The following is a 17,086-nucleotide window of genomic DNA, read 5'->3' as shown; positions in this document are numbered from 1 at the left end:
TTGGTCCTCGGCCCACCCCGCTCGCCCCGCCCCTTCCACCCGAGCCGCCTGCTCTGGGCCGCTCGCCCCGCCCCTTCCCTTCCACCTGAGCCGCCAGCTCTGGGCCGCTCGCCCCGCCCCTTGCCCTTGGTCCTCGGCCCACCCCGCTCGCCCCGCCCCTTCCACCCGAGCCGCCTGCTCTGGGCCACTCGCCCCGCCCCTTGCCCTTGGTCCTCGCCCCACCCCGCTCGCCCCGCCCCTTCCACCCGAGCCGCCTGCTCTGGGCCACTCGCCCCGCCCCTTGCCCTTGGTCCTCGCCCCACCCCGCTCGCCCCGCCCCTTCCACCCGAGCCGCCTGCTCTGGGCCGCTCGCCCCGCCCCTTCCCTTCCCCCCCAGCCGCCTGCTCTGGGCCGCTCGCCCCGCCCCTTGCCCTTGGTCCTCGCCCCGCCCCCTCGCCCCGCCCCTTCCACCCGAGCCGCCTGCTCTGGGCCGCTCGCCCCGCCCCTTGCCCCGCCCCTTCCCTCCTAGCCTTCCCCCGCCCCGTCCGTCCCCGCCGCCGCCATGGTGCAGGCCTGGTACATGGACGAGTCGGCCGAGGACCCACGGCGGCCCCACCACGCCGAGCCCAGCCGCCCGGTGGGCCTGGAGCAGCTGCGCCGACTCGGCGTGCTCTACTGGAAGGTGCGGGCGGGAGACCCGGCCGCGGGAGCCGGCGCTTGCGCACGCTGCGAGGGACGGGCGCGCGCCGGGGCGCGGCGGGCGCGGGGCGCTGCGCGCGCTCGGCGTGCGGCTGGGGGTCGCACTGCGCACGCTCGGCGTGAGGTCGTCTTGCGCATTTTCCGTGCGAGGCTGGGTGGCCCGCCGGGCTCAGGTCGCGGTGCGCATGCGCGGGGCGGCCGGTGCACTGCGGACCCGAGGGCAGGGCGCACGGGGTTGAGCCAAGTAGCCAGGGTGGCCTTGAACTCTCGACCATCCTGGGGTGATTTCCGCCTCGCACTTTCCCCCGCACGGGGGAGGGGCGCTCACGCGGGCCCCTGCGTGTGCGCGTGCGCGCCCCCCCACTCGTATTTGCCCTCTGTCGGGTTCACCGCGCACGCGCCCCCTGGCGGGCCCGGCCGGCAGGAAAGTGTTGATGTTAATAAAACTCGGTTTATTCAGTCGGACCGAGGTATGGAAGCGCCGCACCCGGGATTCTCACCACCCTTGGCAGCTAAGGGCAAGGAGGACAGAACAGGTTAACTTCTTTTTGGTCGGTCGTGGGGCCTGAACTCCGGGCCCGGGCGCTGCCCCTCAGCCTTCCGCTCAAGGCTGGCGCTCTGCCACTGGAGCCACAGCGCCACTTCGGCTTTCTGGTGGTGTGTCATGGATCGTGTCCGGGCTGGCTTTGAACCGCGATCCTCAGAGCTCAGCCTCCTGAGTAGCTGGGATGACAGGCGAGAGCCACCCGCGCCAGGCCTGGAAGATGTTCTTACTCTGGGAAGGAGAGCTAAACTGAACAGCTCACAATTCTCATAGGCGCCCACGCAGTTTAGGAGTTTAGGGTGGAGTTAGCCCACACCCAGGATTGAAGTCTGAGTTCCGTTAAGCCAGGACTGGAACTCTCTGTGTTCTCAGTGTTTCCAGAGGAGGCATTCTAACTCCCAACTTTCAGTCTCACAGCTTGTGTTTTCAGGCTCTCACACGAGGTGACATTGGGCTGGACCTTAAAGAGTAGGAAGAATTGTGATAAAACGATGAGAAGACGTTTGGAAGGACTGGCCAGACCTAGGATGTGCACATGGGAAGGGTTTTTACTGTTACTACTAATTATAGTTGAGAAGTGTGGCCCGGGCTGGCCTCGCACCCGGAACCTCCTTCCTCAGCCTCCCAGTGGTTTGGGTTACAGCTGTCACCTCCCTTGGCATGGTGTGGTTAAGAGGAGCACAGCCAACAGTGCTGTGGCTTAGAATACTGACTTCCTTAGAAACGGGTTGGCAGGGAAGCAGGAAATGGGTAATGGAGGGGAGGAGGCTGCTGTTCTGGTTGGGCCAAGCATGGCTGGAAGTCCTAGCCGGGCCTGGCTGGCAGGATCTAGCTGGCGTTTCCACCAGCTGGAGGAGGCGCTTAGAGCTTCACCTGGCCCGGGATGCGGGAGGGGTCTAGATCTTCACCTGGCCCTGGATGGAGGAAGGGTCTAGATCTTCACCTGGCTGGGGCTGGAGGAGGGGTCTAGATCTTCACCTGGCCGGGGATGGAGGAGGGGCCTAGATCTTCACCTGGCTGGGGATGGGGGATGGGCCTAGAGCTTCGCCTGGCCGGGGATGGGGGAGGGGTCTAGAGCTTCACCTGGCTGGGGCTGGAGGAGGGGTCTAGATCTTCACCTGGCTGGGGATGGGGGAGGGGCCTAGAGCTTCGCCTGGCCGGGGATGGGGGAGGGGTCTAGATCTTCACCTGGCCCTGGATGGAGGAAGGGTCTAGATCTTCACCTGGCTGGGGCTGGAGGAGGGGTCTAGATCTTCACTTGGCTGGGGCTGGAGGAGGGGTCTAGATCTTCACTTGGCTGGGGCTGGAGGAGGGGTCTAGAGCTTCACCTGTCTGAGGCTGGAGGAGGGGTCTAGAGCTTCACCTGGCTGAGGCTGGAGGAAGGGTCTAGATCTTCACCTGGCTGGGGCTGGGGGAGGGGCCTAGATCTTCACCTGGCCGGGGATGGAGGAGGGGTCTAGAGCTTCACCTGGCTGAGGCTGGAGGAAGGGTCTAGATCTTCACCTGGCTGGGGCTGGGGGAGGAGCCTAGATCTTCACCTGGCCGGGGATGGAGGAGGGGTCTAGAGCGTCACCTGGCTGAGGCTGGAGGAGGAGTCTAGAGCTTCACCTGGCTGAGGCTGGAGGAGGGGTCTAGAGCTTCACCTGGCTGAGGCTGGAGGAAGGGTCTAGATCTTCACCTGGCTGGGGCTGGGGGAGGGGCCTAGATCTTCACCTGGCCGGGGATGGAGGAGGGGTCTAGAGCTTCACCTGGCCGGGGATGGAGGAGGAGTCTAGAGCTTCACCTGGCTGAGGCTGGAGGAGGGGTCTAGATCTTCACCTGGCCGGGGATGGAGGAGGGGTCTAGATCTTCACCTGGCCGGGGATGGAGGAGGAGTCTAGAGCTTCACCTGGCTGAGGCTGGAGGAGGGGCCTAGAGCTTCACCTGGTCCTGGAACATCAGAGGTGAGGAGGGTGCAGGGGCTGCCGGCGGGGCGGCCCGCAGCGCGCCTGCGCCTGGCGGCGTCCCGGGACGCGGCCAGCCCACGCGAGGAAGGGGAGAAGGAGGGAATGGGTGCTCCGGGCTGACGCCGGCTGCTCCGCGTTCAATCTCGCCCAGCTGGACGCTGACAAGTACGAGAACGACCCCGAGCTGGAGAAGATCCGCCGGGAGAGGAACTACTCCTGGATGGACATCATCACCATCTGCAGAGAGAAACTCCCCAACTACGAGGAGAAGGTGAGCAGCAGGCTGCGCTGGGGCCGGGGCCGGGGCCGGGGCCGGGGCCGGCGGGGGGCGTGGCTCCACAGGGGGCGTGGCCAACGGAGGGGCGTGCCTGTGGGTGTTGGATGCTGTGGAGGGCGTGGCCCGAGGAGGGGGCGTGGCATGGCCAGGGCTGTGGGGAGCGGGGGCGTGGCCCGCAGAAGCTCAGGACTTGCCCTGGCCTCTGGGTGCCCGGATTTGCAGGCAGCAGCGCTGCCCTCCCAGTGCTTTGTTTTCCTTGTTCTTTTTTTGCCAGCCATGGATGGAGCTTGAACTCTGGGCTGGGCGCTGTCCCTCAGCTCTCCAGCTCAAGGCAAGCGCTCTACCACTTAGCCACAGCGCCACTTCCGCCTTATCTGTGTATGTGGTGCTGAGGACTCGAACCCAGGGCCTCATGCGTCTGAGGCAGGCACTGTACCACGGAGCCACCTTCCCAGGCCTCCCCGCACGGAAGCACCCGTGCTGGCAGTGGGGCTTCCTCCGGGTGCTCCTGGGGTGCTCCTGGAGTGCTCCCAGCTCTCCCTCCCTCTGTTCTCCCCAGAGCTGGGCTGTCTGTGTCTCTCTGGTGTTCTCGGAGCTGGGCTGTCTGTGTGTCTCTGGTGTTCTTGGAGCTGGGCTGTCTGTGTGTCTCTCGGGGTGTTCTCGGAGCTGGGCTGTCTGTGTGTCTCTCTGGTGTTCTCGGAGCTGGGCTGTCTGTGTGTCTCTCTGGTGTTCTCAGAGCTGGGCTGTCTGTGTCTCTCGGGGTGTTCTCGGAGCTGGGCTGTCTGTGTCTCTTGGGGGGCTCCCAGCTCTCCTCTCCCTCCGTTCTCCCTGCAGCTGAGCTGTCTGTGTCTTGGCGCCAGGCTGTCGTGTCAGCTTCGTGGGCTGGGAGTCCTGTGGCACTCAGCGGGCTTCATCCTCGCACGCTGGAAGCCTGCGTGGGCGCCTGTGCCCGAGGCCTCACGATTTCAAAGACCACTCGGCCTCATGGGTTCCCTGCTCACCGACGTACTCTCTGCTCACCTTCCTTTCCTCTGCGCTCCATGCGTGGCTGGGCCTCCTCTCCCACGTGGAGGTGCGCTGAGCTCACCCTCTTGAGTCATCTCTCCCTCTGGTGGAGCTGAGGATTGAACTTGGGGCCTCAGGCTTGCTAGGCAGTCACTTTACCACTTGAGCCACAGCTCCACTTCCAGTCTTTTTGGTGGTTGATTGGAGAGAAGGCTTTCAGGGACCTTCCTGCCCAGGCTGGCTTCCAGCAGTGATCCACAGGTCTCAGCCCCTGAGTGGCTGGGGCGCCAGCCGGAGCCACCGGAGCCTGGCTCAGCTCTGCTCCCAAAGTCCCCGCTGGCTGCAGTGCTGGCTGTGGGGCATTGGGCTGTGGTCGTGGTCATGGTGGAAGGTCGTGGTCTTTGAGGGTGGGCTGTGGTCGTGGGTGGCAGACCGCGCTAATGACTGCTCCCACGCCTCCCGTGGCAGCTGAAGATGTTCTACGAGGAGCACCTGCACCTGGATGAGGAGATCCGCTACGTCCTGGAAGGCAGTGGGTACTTCGACGTCAGGGACGAGGAGGACAAGTGGATCCGGATTGCCATGGAGAAGGGGGACATGATCACACTTCCGGCCGGCATCTACCACCGCTTCACGCTGGACGAGACGGTGAGAGGAGGCGCGGAGCCCTGTGAGGTGTGGGGTGTTGCTGTGTCCCTGAGGAGGACGCAAGGTGTGGGGCGCTGTGGTTAGCATACAGGAAGCGAGGCGTGGTGCTGAGAGTGGGCGGTGTCTGTGCTCCTCTAGAACTACGTGAAGGCCATGCGGCTGTTCGTGGGAGAACCGGTGTGGACGGCCTACAACCGGCCCGCTGACCACTTTGCCGCCCGGGAGCAGTACGTGAGGTTTCTGGCAGAGACAGTGTAGTGGTGGCCATGCCGTAGTGGTGGCCATGCCGGTGACGCCCCACCATGCCACGGGAGATCCCCTCCCCCACAGGGAGGCCACACCACGCCTGCCAATCAGAAGTTACTCGTTCCTCTGCTTTTATGTCGTAGACTTAACAAGTAAATCATTTTGATGTGAGATTATCTGACCAGAATATTTATAGAGGGACTGTAAGACTGATTTTCCCAGATTTTCCCTGATTCAACCAAGGTTCGTGTTGAAGCCGTGTGCATCTGTAACAGGATGTGAGTCCTTAGTGTCTGCCGGCAGCGCCCGTGGCTGGCACTGGCACTGGGCAGGTGGGAGGTGAGTTCTCCCAGAGGGTGCTTTGTCCTTGTTCTAATAAAGCAACCCATGTGCACAACGCTGAGCTGTGTTCGTTGACGTCCGAGCGGTATCTCCCGGCTGGCTGACGTGGCCCTCGCCATTCTGTGAAGATTCGGTATGAATATGGCTGGTTTGATCCCCGTGTTAGCGATTCGGTATGAACGTGGCTGGTTTGATCCCTGAGTCTGTGGATTCGGCATGCATGTGGCTGGTTTATTTCACCCATGTTAGCGGAGTGAGCGTGACATGGCCAGTATGTTACCTGTGGAATGAGTATGACATGGCCGGTATGTTAGCCGTGTTAGTGGATTTTCAGTGTGACGTTCTTGCTTTCACAGCTGGGAGTTACATGTTATTGGGAGAAGCCATACATTGTTTCCCCCCCTTTGTTCTGGGGCTGGGGTGAAATGGGAGGTAGACATACTCAGCCTCTATTTTTTTTGTTTTTTGTTTGGGTCTGGTCGTGGGCCTGGGCGCTGTCCCTCAGCTCTTCAGCTCAAGGCTAGCGCTCTACCATTTGTGCCACAGTGCCACTTCTGGCCTATTTTTTTTTCTGCTTATGTGGTGCTGAGGAATCGAACCCAGGGCCTCATGCATGCAAGGCAAGCACTCTACCACTAAGCCACCTTCCCAGCCCATTAACCTCTATTTTTGATACCAGTAATCACACATGGAAGTACACACACACACACACACACACACACACACACACAGGTTCTGAGATAGCTGTTATAATTGTTGATCAGCCTCTTGTTTGAGAATGTGCCTGTCATCCTAGCTACTCAGGAGGCTGAGATCTGAGGATCACAGTTCAAAGCCAGCCTGCGCAGGAAACTGAGACTTTTATCTCCAATAAATCACTCAGAAGACTGGAAGTGGCACTGTGGCTCAAGTGGTAGAGTGCTCGCCTTGAGCCGAAGAGCTGAGGGACAGTGCCCAGGCCTAGTTCAAGCCCCACGACCAACCAAAAAAAAATACGTTTGCTGTTGCTCTTATTTCTCAGAGAGAATCGGATGGTGCTTTGTTTATGTGCACAGCTCACAAGCCTCCTGTTGTCCTTTTTGGAACAAAGCCTTGCTCTGTAGGCCTCTGTGGAGCTCTGCCTTCCTCCCTCCACTTCTGAGAGCAGGGATTACAGGCCTGCAGCACCACACCTGCTCCACCTTGCATTTACCACGTGGCTTCCAGTGGGGTCCAGCACATTTGATTGGCTGGCTTTTGCTGTGAGCATCGCTGTGATGGGCTCTCTCCGGGAGGGGGTAGGACTTCAGGTTTGCATCTGATTTTCCCGTGATGGGGTCCGTTTCTGCACCCCGATCTGGCTGTGAATTTGCTGTCCTGCTGTCCTGCCTCCCCTGTGCTTGGATCCCTGGCATGTTCACTACTGCTTTAAAGAATTGCCAGGTGCCAGTGGCTCACACCTGTAATCCTAGCTACTCAGGAGGCTGAGATCTGAGGATCACGGTTCAAACCAGCCCCGGCAGCAAAGTCCATGAGACTCTTATGTCCAATAAACCACTAGAAAACCAGAAGTGGTGCTGTGGCTCAAATGGTAGAGTGCTCGCCTTGAGCTGAAGAGCTGAGGGACAGCGCCCAGGCCCAGAGTTCAAGCCCCGCAACCGACAAAAAAAAAAAAAAAAAAAAAAAGTAAAGAATTCAGAGAGAGGTAAAACTGGGGGGCTGCGTGACTGGGCAGGGAGCAACTGTCTGTTTCCTGGAAGGGCAGGAGGCCTGTGCACCCCTGCCTGCGACTCGGCCCAGAGCGCTGACCGCAGCGGAGCCTCGGTGCTGGGGCGCAGCAGCGTGGTGTGGTGTGGCTGCTGTCTCCCTGGGCTTCCTCCCCCTCCCCAGGGAGGGGCAGCTGGCACCAGCCGGGAGCCCTGGGGTCCCAGGCCCCACCCCTGCTAACAGCAGAGCCGCTCTCTCACCACCACCCAGCGGCTGGCGTTCCCTTCCCTTTGTGTTGATGCGGGGCGCGCAGCTGAGTGGGTGGGCAGGTGGTAGATGGGTGGGAGAGTAGGTGGGGGTAGGTGGATGGATGGTTGGAGGTGGGCGGGTGGGTGTAGGAGGGTGGGTAAGCAGGTGGGCAGGTAGGTGGCTGGTGGATGGGTGGGTAGACGGGGGTGGAGGGGTGGGGAGGGAGGCTGGGTGGTGGATGTGTGGAAGCACGCGTCATGATTTCAGAAAGTTAAATGTGAACAATTTTCTTTTAGAAAGCCTATCCTGTAAGAGGTTTTAGAAACATCACATTTCATGAGAATTTCTTTACATAAAAACACTGGGGTCTTTGACACTCCTTGGTGCTGAACTCTTCCCACAAGCCACGGTCCCAGGGCCCTCGGTGTGCAAGCACGGGCTGCAGGCCTGGGGGGCACTGGTGTGGGTGTGCAAGCAGGGGCCCCGGGCCTGGGGGGCACTGGTGTGGGTGTGCAAGCATAAGCCAGGGTCCCAGGGCCCTCGGTGTGCAAGCAGGGGCCCCGGGCCTGGGGGTGCTGGTGAGCAAGCACAGCTGGCTGTTCCTCAGTGCAAGGGCAAGCTCTGCTGTGAGATGCTCCTGTGAGTCTCAGCTGAGCCTCTGCCTGAGGATTGCCAGCTGGGACCCACGCTAAGCCTCTGCTCCGCAGAGGCGGGGCAGTGCGGTCAGGCCCCGCCCCCCGGCACCGGTGTTGGTTGGTGTGAGGAGTGAGAACGCTGGCTGAGGAGTCGCTGGCTGAGGAGTCGGAGAAGACGGGCAGTGGGTGGGGAGGCCGAGGTCCCAGTGCTCTGGGAAGGCAGCACCGGCACGGGAGGCGCAGGAGGCGCCAGGCGGCCCAGAGATTTGCCCCCAGGGGACGTGGAGGCAGTGCGGCGGCCAGGGAAGGTGCAAGCCGTGGAGCCCCGCTGGCGTGGCGCTCATGACCCCAGGCAGGAGGGGTCCTTCCTTTCTGGTTCTGCTGGTCTGATGGCCTTAGGAGAAAGTTCCTGAAGAACCTGCGACGCTGTCACCTGGCACTGGGGAGCTGCGGTGCTGGCACACTCAGTCTCCCAGCCCCCGCTGCGTGGAGCCCGCATCCTGCCCCTGGGCCTGCTGTCTCTGCCACGCTGGCAGCGGGGCGACGCTTGTGCCAAGCACTCGCACTGGGCATTCTGCAGTTAGACTGAGACGCGCCGGCCAGCAAGGCCTCAGGCCTGCGTCTGACTTGAGTCAAGTGTAGGTAGGAAGGGGCGCAGCCTCTGCAGCGGAGTGCTCTCCCTTGGCCCTGTGGCTCGCCCGGGTGGCGCCGCCCCAGGACCTGGGCCACGCTTCACAGCGTGTGCCACTTACAGGGCGCCCAATGCCCTCCCGCACGGAGGTGGCAGCGAGTGAAGTGGGTCTTACCCGAGGCAGAGGTGGTGGGCGGTGGCTCCCAGAGTCTGCAGAGATAAACCCATCCGCCCCCCCCCCCCAGCAGACCCCCTCACAGGGTCTCATGACCGGCACCTGCAGGTCTAACGCCAATATTGCTACATCTCCTGCCTAAGGACACAAGATGCATTTGCATCTCTTCCAGCTCACATCTTCCAGATGCTGGGGATTCAGTTACTGAGGCTGCTGAGCCTCCTTCACCCAAGAAAAAACCAGAGCTTGCGCCTGCGGCCTCTGAGCAACAGCGCAGGGCTGGAGCAGAGGCTTGGGTAATGTGTGTGGGGTGTTGAGTTCTGAGCAGAGGGTGCCCGGCAGCCCTGCCCCAGGGCAGGCCCTGTGTGACCAGCGCAGGGAGTGAGGGGGCTCTGGACTGCCAGGCAGCTGCTGCAGGGGGGCGGGTGGGGGGAGAGGCAGGATGGCACAGGGGCCAGCGGCACAGGAGCCGCACTGGTCTATGCAGCTCAAGGCCCTACGCTGCCGGTCCAAGTGTCTGGTCCCACGAGGCCTTCTCCCACAGCGACGGAGCCGTGGTGCTGGGGGGGGGCGTGTGTTTACACAGTGCTGGCTCCATGCCCGGCCCACCCTGCTTATGCAGTGCTGAGTCTGCCTGTCAGTCACAGTGCATGCGGTGGTGAGTCAGTGTCAGTCACACTGCATGCGGTGGTGAGTCAGTGTCAGTCACACTGCATGTGTGGTGGTGAGTCAGCGTGTCAGTCACAGTGCATGCGGTGGTGAGTCAGTGTCAGTGACACTGCATGTGTGGTGGTGAGTCAGCGTGTCAGTCACAGTGCATGCGGTGGTGAGTCAGTGTCAGTGACACTGCATGTGTGGTGGTGAGTCAGCGTGTCAGTCACAGTGCATGCGGTGGTGAGTCAGTGTGTCAGTCACACTGCATGTGTGGTGGTGAGTCAGCGTGTCAGTCACAGTGCATGCGGTGGTGAGTCAGTGTGTCAGTCACAGTGCATGCGGTGGTGAGTCTGCCTGTCAGTCACACTGCATGCAGTGGTGAGTCTGCCTGTCAGTCACACTGCATGGGGTGGTGAGTCAGTGTGTCAGTCACAGTGCATGAGGTGGTGAGTCAGTGTCACAGTGCATGTGGTGGTGAGTCAGTGTCAGTCACTGCATGCGGTGGTGAGTCAGTGTGTCAGTCACACTGCATGCGGTGGTGAGTCAGTGTCAGTCACTGCATGCGGTGGTGTGTCAGTCACACTGCATGTGCGGTGGTGAGTCAGTGTGTCAGTCACTGCATGTGCGGTGGTGAGTCAGTGTCAGTCACTGCATGCGGTGGTGAGTCAGTATGTCAGTCACACTGCACGCGGTGGTGAGTCCGCGTGTCAGTCACACTGCATGCGGTGGTGAGTCAGTGTCAGTCACTGCATGTGGTGGTGAGTCAGTGTGTCAGTCACAGTGCATGTGTGGTGGTGAGTCTGCGTGTCAGTCACACTGCATGTGGTGGTGAGTCTGCGTGTCAGTCACACTGCATGTGGTGGTGAGTCAGTGTGTCAGTCACACTGCATGCGGTGGTGAGTCCGCGTGTCAGTCACTGCATGCGGTGGAGTCTGTGTCAGTCACACTGCATGCGGTGGTGAGTCAGTGTGTCAGTCACACTGCATGCGGTGGTGAGTCAGTGTCAGTCACTGCATGCGGTGGTGAGTCAGTGTCAGTCACACTGCATGCGGTGGTGAGTCAGTGTGTCAGTCACACTGCATGCGGTGGTGAGTCAGTGTCAGTCACACTGCATGCGGTGGTGAGTCAGTGTCAGTCACACTGCATGCGGTGGTGAGTCAGTGTCAGTCACACTGCATGCGGTGGTGAGTCAGTGTCAGTCACTGCATGCGGTGGTGAGTCAGTGTGTCAGTCACACTGCATGCGGTGGTGAGTCAGTGTCAGTCACTGCATGCGGTGGTGAGTCCGCGTGTCAGTCACACTGCATGCGGTGGTGAGTCAGCGTGTCAGTCACACTGCATGCGGTGGTGAGTCAGTGTGTCAGTCACACTGCATTCGGTGGTGAGTCAGCGTGTCAGTCACACTGCATGCGGTGGTGAGTCAGTGTGTCAGTGGTTCTCCTCCTCAGCCCCCACCACTGGCCAGGCTCCTTGTGTTCCGACTGGAGCTCAGGCTGCTGTGGCTAACCGTCCACTCAGGACACTGGGCTCATGCAGACACTTCCAGGGTGCATTTATTTCAGGATGGAGGAGCATGCACACACATGGTTGCAGGAGGTGGCATTCCCAAGTGTGCCGGCCTCTTCCTCCTAGAACACCCACAACCCGCACAGGACATCCGGCCGGCTTGGGGATGGTGGCCAAGAGGTAGGAACTCGGGGTTTCTGGGGAGCCTCAGCCCCACCTGCCCTGGGGCGCGGCCTCCACTATGGAGCCTTGGGGAAGCTTCACACCTAAGGACGTTCTGGTGCCTGACATGCCCTTGTGATTGGGGCAGGTGTCCTGACCTGACTTCAGGCAGGAACGATACACTCGTGCTACACGCCCAGGCTGAGCCACCAGCCTGTGCTCTCCGAGTGCCCCCTTGGCTGGTGGGGCAGCCGCTGGCTGACTCGCCCACCCGCGTGCCAGGAGAAAGGCTTGCCTTCAGTGTGCCGGTGGCAGTAATGCACGCGCTCCTGTCGACAGGTTCAAGGCCTCGGCCTCCAGGAGAGGCGCAGGAGGCCACGGGCTAGGCCAGCTTGAGGCACTGGGTGTTGAAGCTGTCTCCTTCCTTGCTGGCCACCGCCTCGAGCAGACTCTGCTTCTTCTGCATGCTCCGCGAGGACTCGAGCTCGTACATGGTGGTGAGGTTGAAGAGCACGCTCTCGTGCAGCCGCTGCCCTGGCTCCCGCTGCACCATGGTCTCCAGCTGCCGCAGGGACTCCTTGAGCTTCCCCAGGTACAGCAAACACACGGCGGCGTTGTTGTTGGCCTGGGGGAGGCACGGGTGTCCGGACGCCCTGCCCGAGTCTGGGGCGGCCACCCCCCCCCAGGGCACCGCCACCAGCAGCGCTGCAGAGGCATGGCCTTCACGGACCACATGCATGTTTGCAGCATCTGCCAACGGCAGAAGGCCGGGGCGCTGCGGTGCCCCATCTGCCTCCATGCAGGCGCCTTACCACTGCGTTGGTGGGGTCCATCCTCAGAATCTCCGTGAAGAATCGGTGGGCTTCCGCGAAGTTATTCTGGCCGAGGTGCAGGAAGGCTCTGCGGGGGTGAGTGGTGGGTAAGCCGGGGCCTGGGAGGGCCGCCGCCAGTGCACCCCCTGCCGGGGCGGTGGGGTGGCTGAGCACGCATGTGCTGCTGCTGCCCGCACAGCCCCAGCCAGCCAAGACCACTTCCCACCCACAGTCAGCCTCTGCCACCGCCACCGGAGGCTCCCTGAGATCTGAGGACAGGAAAGTCATGAGACTCTTACTGCCAGGCCAAAAAGCTGAAGGTGGAGCTGTGGTTCAAGTGGTAGAGCGCTGGACCTAGACAAAAAGGCTGCAGACAGCTCCCAGGACCTGGGTTCGAGCCCCAGGACCGGTACCTACCACACTCTGCCCCAGCTTGCCCCTGCGCGGGTCCACTCCCAATGCATGCCTGCTGGGCTCTAGGCACTTGCCCAGTGCTGTATTTATCCATGTATCTGGGGCTGTGTGACTGTAAAAAACAATCTCAACATCTTAGCGTGACCCGAGGCAGCGATGTGCCAGACACCAGCCTCCATTCAGCGGCTCACACAGGGCCCTGCGCGGCCTGCGGCAGCACGAAGGAGTGCCTTAAGTCGAATTTTCTAACTAAAAGAACCAGCCTTGGGTTCGATTCCTCAGCACCACATCCACAGAAAAAGCCGTAAGTGGTGCGGGCTCATGTGGTAGAGCGCTCGCCTAGAGCAGAGAGGCTCAGGGACAGCGTCCAGGCCCTGAGTTCAAACTCCAGTACTGGCAAAACAAAAAGAACAGGGCCGTGACTGTGGGAGGTACCAGTGAGCCCTTGGCGGCAGTCGGCGGGGTGCTGGGAGGGCGCCCCCCACCCCACCCCACCCCCAGGAAGTCAGGATTAGAACACGCTCACGGGGAAGTTCTCACCTGTTCATCAAGACCATGGTTTTACCCTGCAGTCCGTCCAGCTTCTGTGCCACCTTCTCAACCTCTTGAAAATACTTCTCAGCGGTTTTGATGTCTCCAATCTGCGTTGACAAAATCAGCTTGTCACTCCGTTGGCAAGTCAGATAGGTGTGGGTATGGGGCCCTGGCGTGGAGCCAGTGGGAGTCTGTCTGTCTGAGGAGGCTGGGCGGTGAGGCCGTGGTGTCAGTGGGAGTCTGTCTGTCTGAGGAGGTGGGCGGTGAGGCCGTGGTGTTGGTGGGAGTCTGTCTGTCTGTCTGAGGAGGCTGGGCGGTGAGGCCGTGGTGTCGGTGGGAGTCTGTCTGTCTGTCTGAGGAGGCTGGGCAGTGAGGCCGTGGTGTCGGTGGGAGTCAGTCTGTCTGTCTGAGGAGGGTGGGCGGTGAGGCCGTGGTGTTGGTGGGAGTCTGTCTGTCTGTCTGAGGAGGGGGGTGGTGAGGCCGTGGTGTTGGTGGGAGTCTGTCTGTCTGTCTGAGGAGGGGGGTGGTGAGGCCGTGCAGAGCAGCCTGCTCCCCTGAGTAGCTCACTCGCCGCGCACACTGGCTTTAAAAGTCCACCGCTTAGAATTAAGCAGACAAGCATCTAATTCCATAAAATTAAAGCGCTTAAACTTCTTCTGGTGTGATATGGCAGGCCAGCCTCTCTGTCCCCACCCCAATTTGGTTGCTGTGACTCGCAAGAGGGTAGTATTTTGAGCAAATATAAACAGCCCCCACAGGCCCAATGCTATCCCGTGGGGAACCCATCAGCTCCACAGTGAAACACAACCGGGCCCGGGCTGGCCGACCACAGGCTGTCCCCGTCCCCCCCCCCCCCCCCCCCCCGCAACCCAGACGCACTGCTGTGTCAAGCATCAGTATGGAGGCTGTACACTGCACATGACTGCGCATGTGTAGCAGCGGGGCGTCGGCCCTCGAGTGTCTGTTCACAAGCCTCTGGCTCTCACCGGCAGTGCCCTGCGGCCTGTGAGCATGTCACAGACACCCAAATGGCCCCTGCAGGAAAAACCTTCCCCACCTTCTCTTTCAAGTTCTTCCAGGGCCGAGTGCTCGCCTAGCATGCAGGAAGCCCTGGGTTCGAAACAGAAAAAGCTGACAGTGGTGCTGTGGCTCAAGTGGTAGAGGGTTAGCCTTGAGCACAAAAGCAGCTCAGGGACAGTGCCCAGGCCCTGAGGCAAGCCCCAGGACTGGTAAAATAAAAGTTATTCCAAACCAGTGGCTCACGCCTGTCATCCTAGCTACTCAAGAGGCTGAGATCTGATGACCACAGTTCGAAGCCAGCCAGGACAGGAAAACCCTTGAGACTCACATCTCCCATCAACCATCAAAAGTGGTAGAGCACCAGCATTGGGTTGCTAAGGGACAGTGCCCAGCCCTGCGTTCAGGCTCCAGTGTGGGCACACTGAGTTACTCGAGCGACGTTCCAGCTTCAAACCTGGAAGGAAACTTCCCTTAGAAGGGCGCTGTGCTCCGGCAGCTCCAAGTGCCAGTCATCGGCTGCTCAGGAGTCTACAGCACACACGCCACACATCCTTGGAAACCGGACCCCTTAACTACAGGTGTCACAGAGTACACACAGCTCTAACAGCAAAGATGAAGGAGTGGTTTTCTTTAGGAAACAATTCTGCTAGAAAACCACATTTAAAACACATAAGTGCACAAGTGTGACTCTAAATCGTCATTTAGTATGCTCTGCACTGTGCGTGTAAAACTAGCCCCACCCATGGTGTGCCAAACCCACACCCAATGTTTTCTGGTTGTAACCAAAACCCCACCAGCAAATGACTTCATTCCTTTAAAAAGTTCACTTACACTTCAAAGAAAAGGGGCCTTTGTCCCTTTCTCAGGCTCCTAAGAAAGCTGCATGTACAAAGCAGTTAAAGTAATCCTCTGGATAACGGGAGACCGGCACTGGCAGGACCTGCGGTGCCCACGGCTGGCTGGACGCCTCCCCTCTGCGCTTCCCCACTCTGCGTAGAGACTCTGCCTTGCCTTCAGTCTCTAGCCATCTCCCCTTGCTCCCTTTCCTCTCGTCTGCCCGTCCGTCTGCACATCTACCCACTTCGGCAGGGCAGGCCCATGGTCTCTCCGGCGCTTCCTGCTCGCTGACTGAAGGAGGCCAGGCGTCAGACAACAGCAAGGCCCTAGTGGTCATGGATGGCCTGCAGCTGTCCACAGAAGCAGAAGAGGACGCCGGAAGCGCTGTGGCGAACGTGGAGATGTCTGCAGCAGAGTACGTGCGCACTGCCGCCCCAGTCCTCAGCTGAGTGGTCACGGCTGAGTGCACGCTCCTCTCTCCTTGGAAGGTTCCAGGGGTGCTGCATGTGGGAGGGGCGCTGAGGGACCTGCGGGAGGCTGGCCCCCACAGCGCACCTGGCCTGACTCAGCCGCTCTCCTCTCCTCTCCCATCACCGGCTGGCAGTGCGGAGTCCCGGGGCAGGGGTGGGCACGCTGATCAGACTTGGTCCTTGTCCCCCAGATACTGAGCCCAGCATCCAGGTTCTTCTCTCCTCCCGCGGCGTTGTCCTGGGCCAGCTCCTTCCCGCCCCGGGCCACCTGGCTCTGCCGTGCTCCCTCCACCCGCCCGCTCGCGGCGGCGCTCCAGGGCCAGCGCTCCTGCAGTCTCCCGCCTGTCTTTTCCTGGCAGGGCTGGAGTTGGAGGTCTGCACTCTATGGCTGCTAGGCAGGCACTCTACTTCCCGAGCCCTGTCCTCAGGCCTTTCTGCTTTACTTTCCGATACTGGGACCTCTTACCCAGGCTAGCGTGGGATACCAGTCCTCCTGTCTGCATCTTCTTCCTGGCCGGGCCTCAGCTCCAGGGGTAATGACCGGTCCTGACAGCCTCTGGGCCACACCTCAGTCAGGTGTCCGACTCCTTGGCCTGGCAGGCCGACCTCTGGTGTCCAGCAGTGTTTGAGAAATGCAGGATGGACAAGAATCTTGCTAAGGGTTTAGTGAGAATCCTCATGCCCGGGCCTGGCAACCCGGCCCTCCGATCACGGGCCTACCTTTACCAACAGTGCTATCCAGCCAGATGCCAGAGACCCCGCCTGCTCTCCGCCCTCCCTCTCCCCGCGGCGAGGCCCGTGCTGGGGTCCCCGAGGAGTCTTGTGCCCAGGCGTCCGCATGCTCTTCTCCGCAGCGGCAGGCTTCTTTACCGATGCTGGGCGTGACTCCCATCAGACCGAGGATTTGCACATCTCCTCTCCCGCTTTGTAGGCGCCTTTTCGCTTTCTCTATGGTGTTCCCTGACGCTGAACGGCTTTTTAGTCTCGGTGAAGTCACCTCACGCACGTTTCTTTCTTTTCTGCTCATGGTTTTGGTGACCCTGCAGGACCCAGCCGCCCAGCCGAGTCCCGGGGGAGGCCCGTGTCTCTGGCTGTTGCTGGGAATGCACTCAGGCAGGGCCGGCCAGCCCCTTCTCTGGGAGACCAGGAGATACCTGTTTGAACACTGTATTATTCCTTCTTCCTCCCCCTTTTTTGATGTCAGTTGTGGTGCTTGAACCCAGGGCCTCACATTCTTGCTTCGCATTTTTTTTTTTACTTCAGGCTGGCTTGTTACCACTTGAGCCACAGCTCTACTTTTGTCTTTTTGCTGGCTAATTGGGGATAAGAGCCTCACAGACTTTTCTGCCTGGGCTGGCTTTGAACCGGCACCCTCCGGTCTCAGTCTCCTGAGTAGCTGGCGAGTCCTCAGCACGCAAGTTTATCCACATGCTGAGGGCACAAACGTGAACTTCCACGCACGCGTATCATGTGCTTGAACCTATTACTCTCCCCTTTAAATATTAATGAGTTTCGTTTATTTTTTAATCACCGCCCCCCCCTTCCCAGGGCAGGCTGGGCAGAGCTCTGCACTGCCGGTAGAAGTCAGCGCCCTCCTCTTCCGGGGCGGGACCTGG

The 17,086-nt window shown here is 60.7% G+C and overlaps 2 protein-coding genes across 3 annotated transcripts in view; one reads left to right on the top strand and one right to left on the bottom strand.

Annotated features, from left to right (window-relative positions):
* Positions 1-511: 511 nt before the first annotated feature.
* On the top strand, positions 512-5,741 carry Adi1 (acireductone dioxygenase 1). Its single transcript, XM_042680866.1, has 4 exons — positions 512-661; positions 3,320-3,439; positions 4,919-5,098; positions 5,237-5,741. Exons 1-4 carry the CDS (start codon positions 542-544, stop codon positions 5,354-5,356), a joined length of 540 nt encoding a protein of 179 aa, XP_042536800.1. The 5' UTR covers positions 512-541; the 3' UTR covers positions 5,357-5,741.
* A 5,509-nt stretch (positions 5,742-11,250) lies between these two features.
* The window catches only part of Trappc12 (trafficking protein particle complex subunit 12), a 60,920-nt gene continuing 55,084 nt past the window's right edge, over positions 11,251-17,086 (bottom strand). For both annotated transcript variants that reach the window (XM_042680860.1, XM_042680859.1), the window contains exons 10-12: positions 13,150-13,250; positions 12,196-12,283; positions 11,251-12,008 (exon numbers count right to left, since the gene is read on the bottom strand). In XM_042680860.1, coding sequence (XP_042536794.1) covers positions 11,766-12,008; positions 12,196-12,283; positions 13,150-13,250 — 432 coding nt within the window. In that variant the 3' untranslated portion in view covers positions 11,251-11,765. The remainder of the gene's footprint in view (positions 12,009-12,195; positions 12,284-13,149; positions 13,251-17,086) is intronic.

The sequence above is a fragment of the Dipodomys spectabilis genome, unplaced genomic scaffold, assembly GCF_019054845.1.
Source record: "Dipodomys spectabilis isolate Male_0828 unplaced genomic scaffold, ASM1905484v1 ptg000066l, whole genome shotgun sequence".
NCBI lineage: Eukaryota > Metazoa > Chordata > Mammalia > Rodentia > Heteromyidae > Dipodomys > Dipodomys spectabilis.
The sequence above is the reverse complement of the archived record's forward strand: the minus strand, read 5'-3'. Positions and strand labels throughout refer to the sequence as shown.

Coding starts and splice junctions, on each gene's coding strand:
- Adi1 (XM_042680866.1), top strand. CDS start 542: ATGGTGCAGGCCTGGTACATGGACGAGTCGGCCGAGGACCCACGGCGG. Junction 3,440..4,918: donor TCCCCAACTACGAGGAGAAG/GTGAGCAGCAGG, acceptor CTCCCGTGGCAG/CTGAAGATGTTCTACGAGGA. Junction 5,099..5,236: donor GCTTCACGCTGGACGAGACG/GTGAGAGGAGGC, acceptor GTGCTCCTCTAG/AACTACGTGAAGGCCATGCG.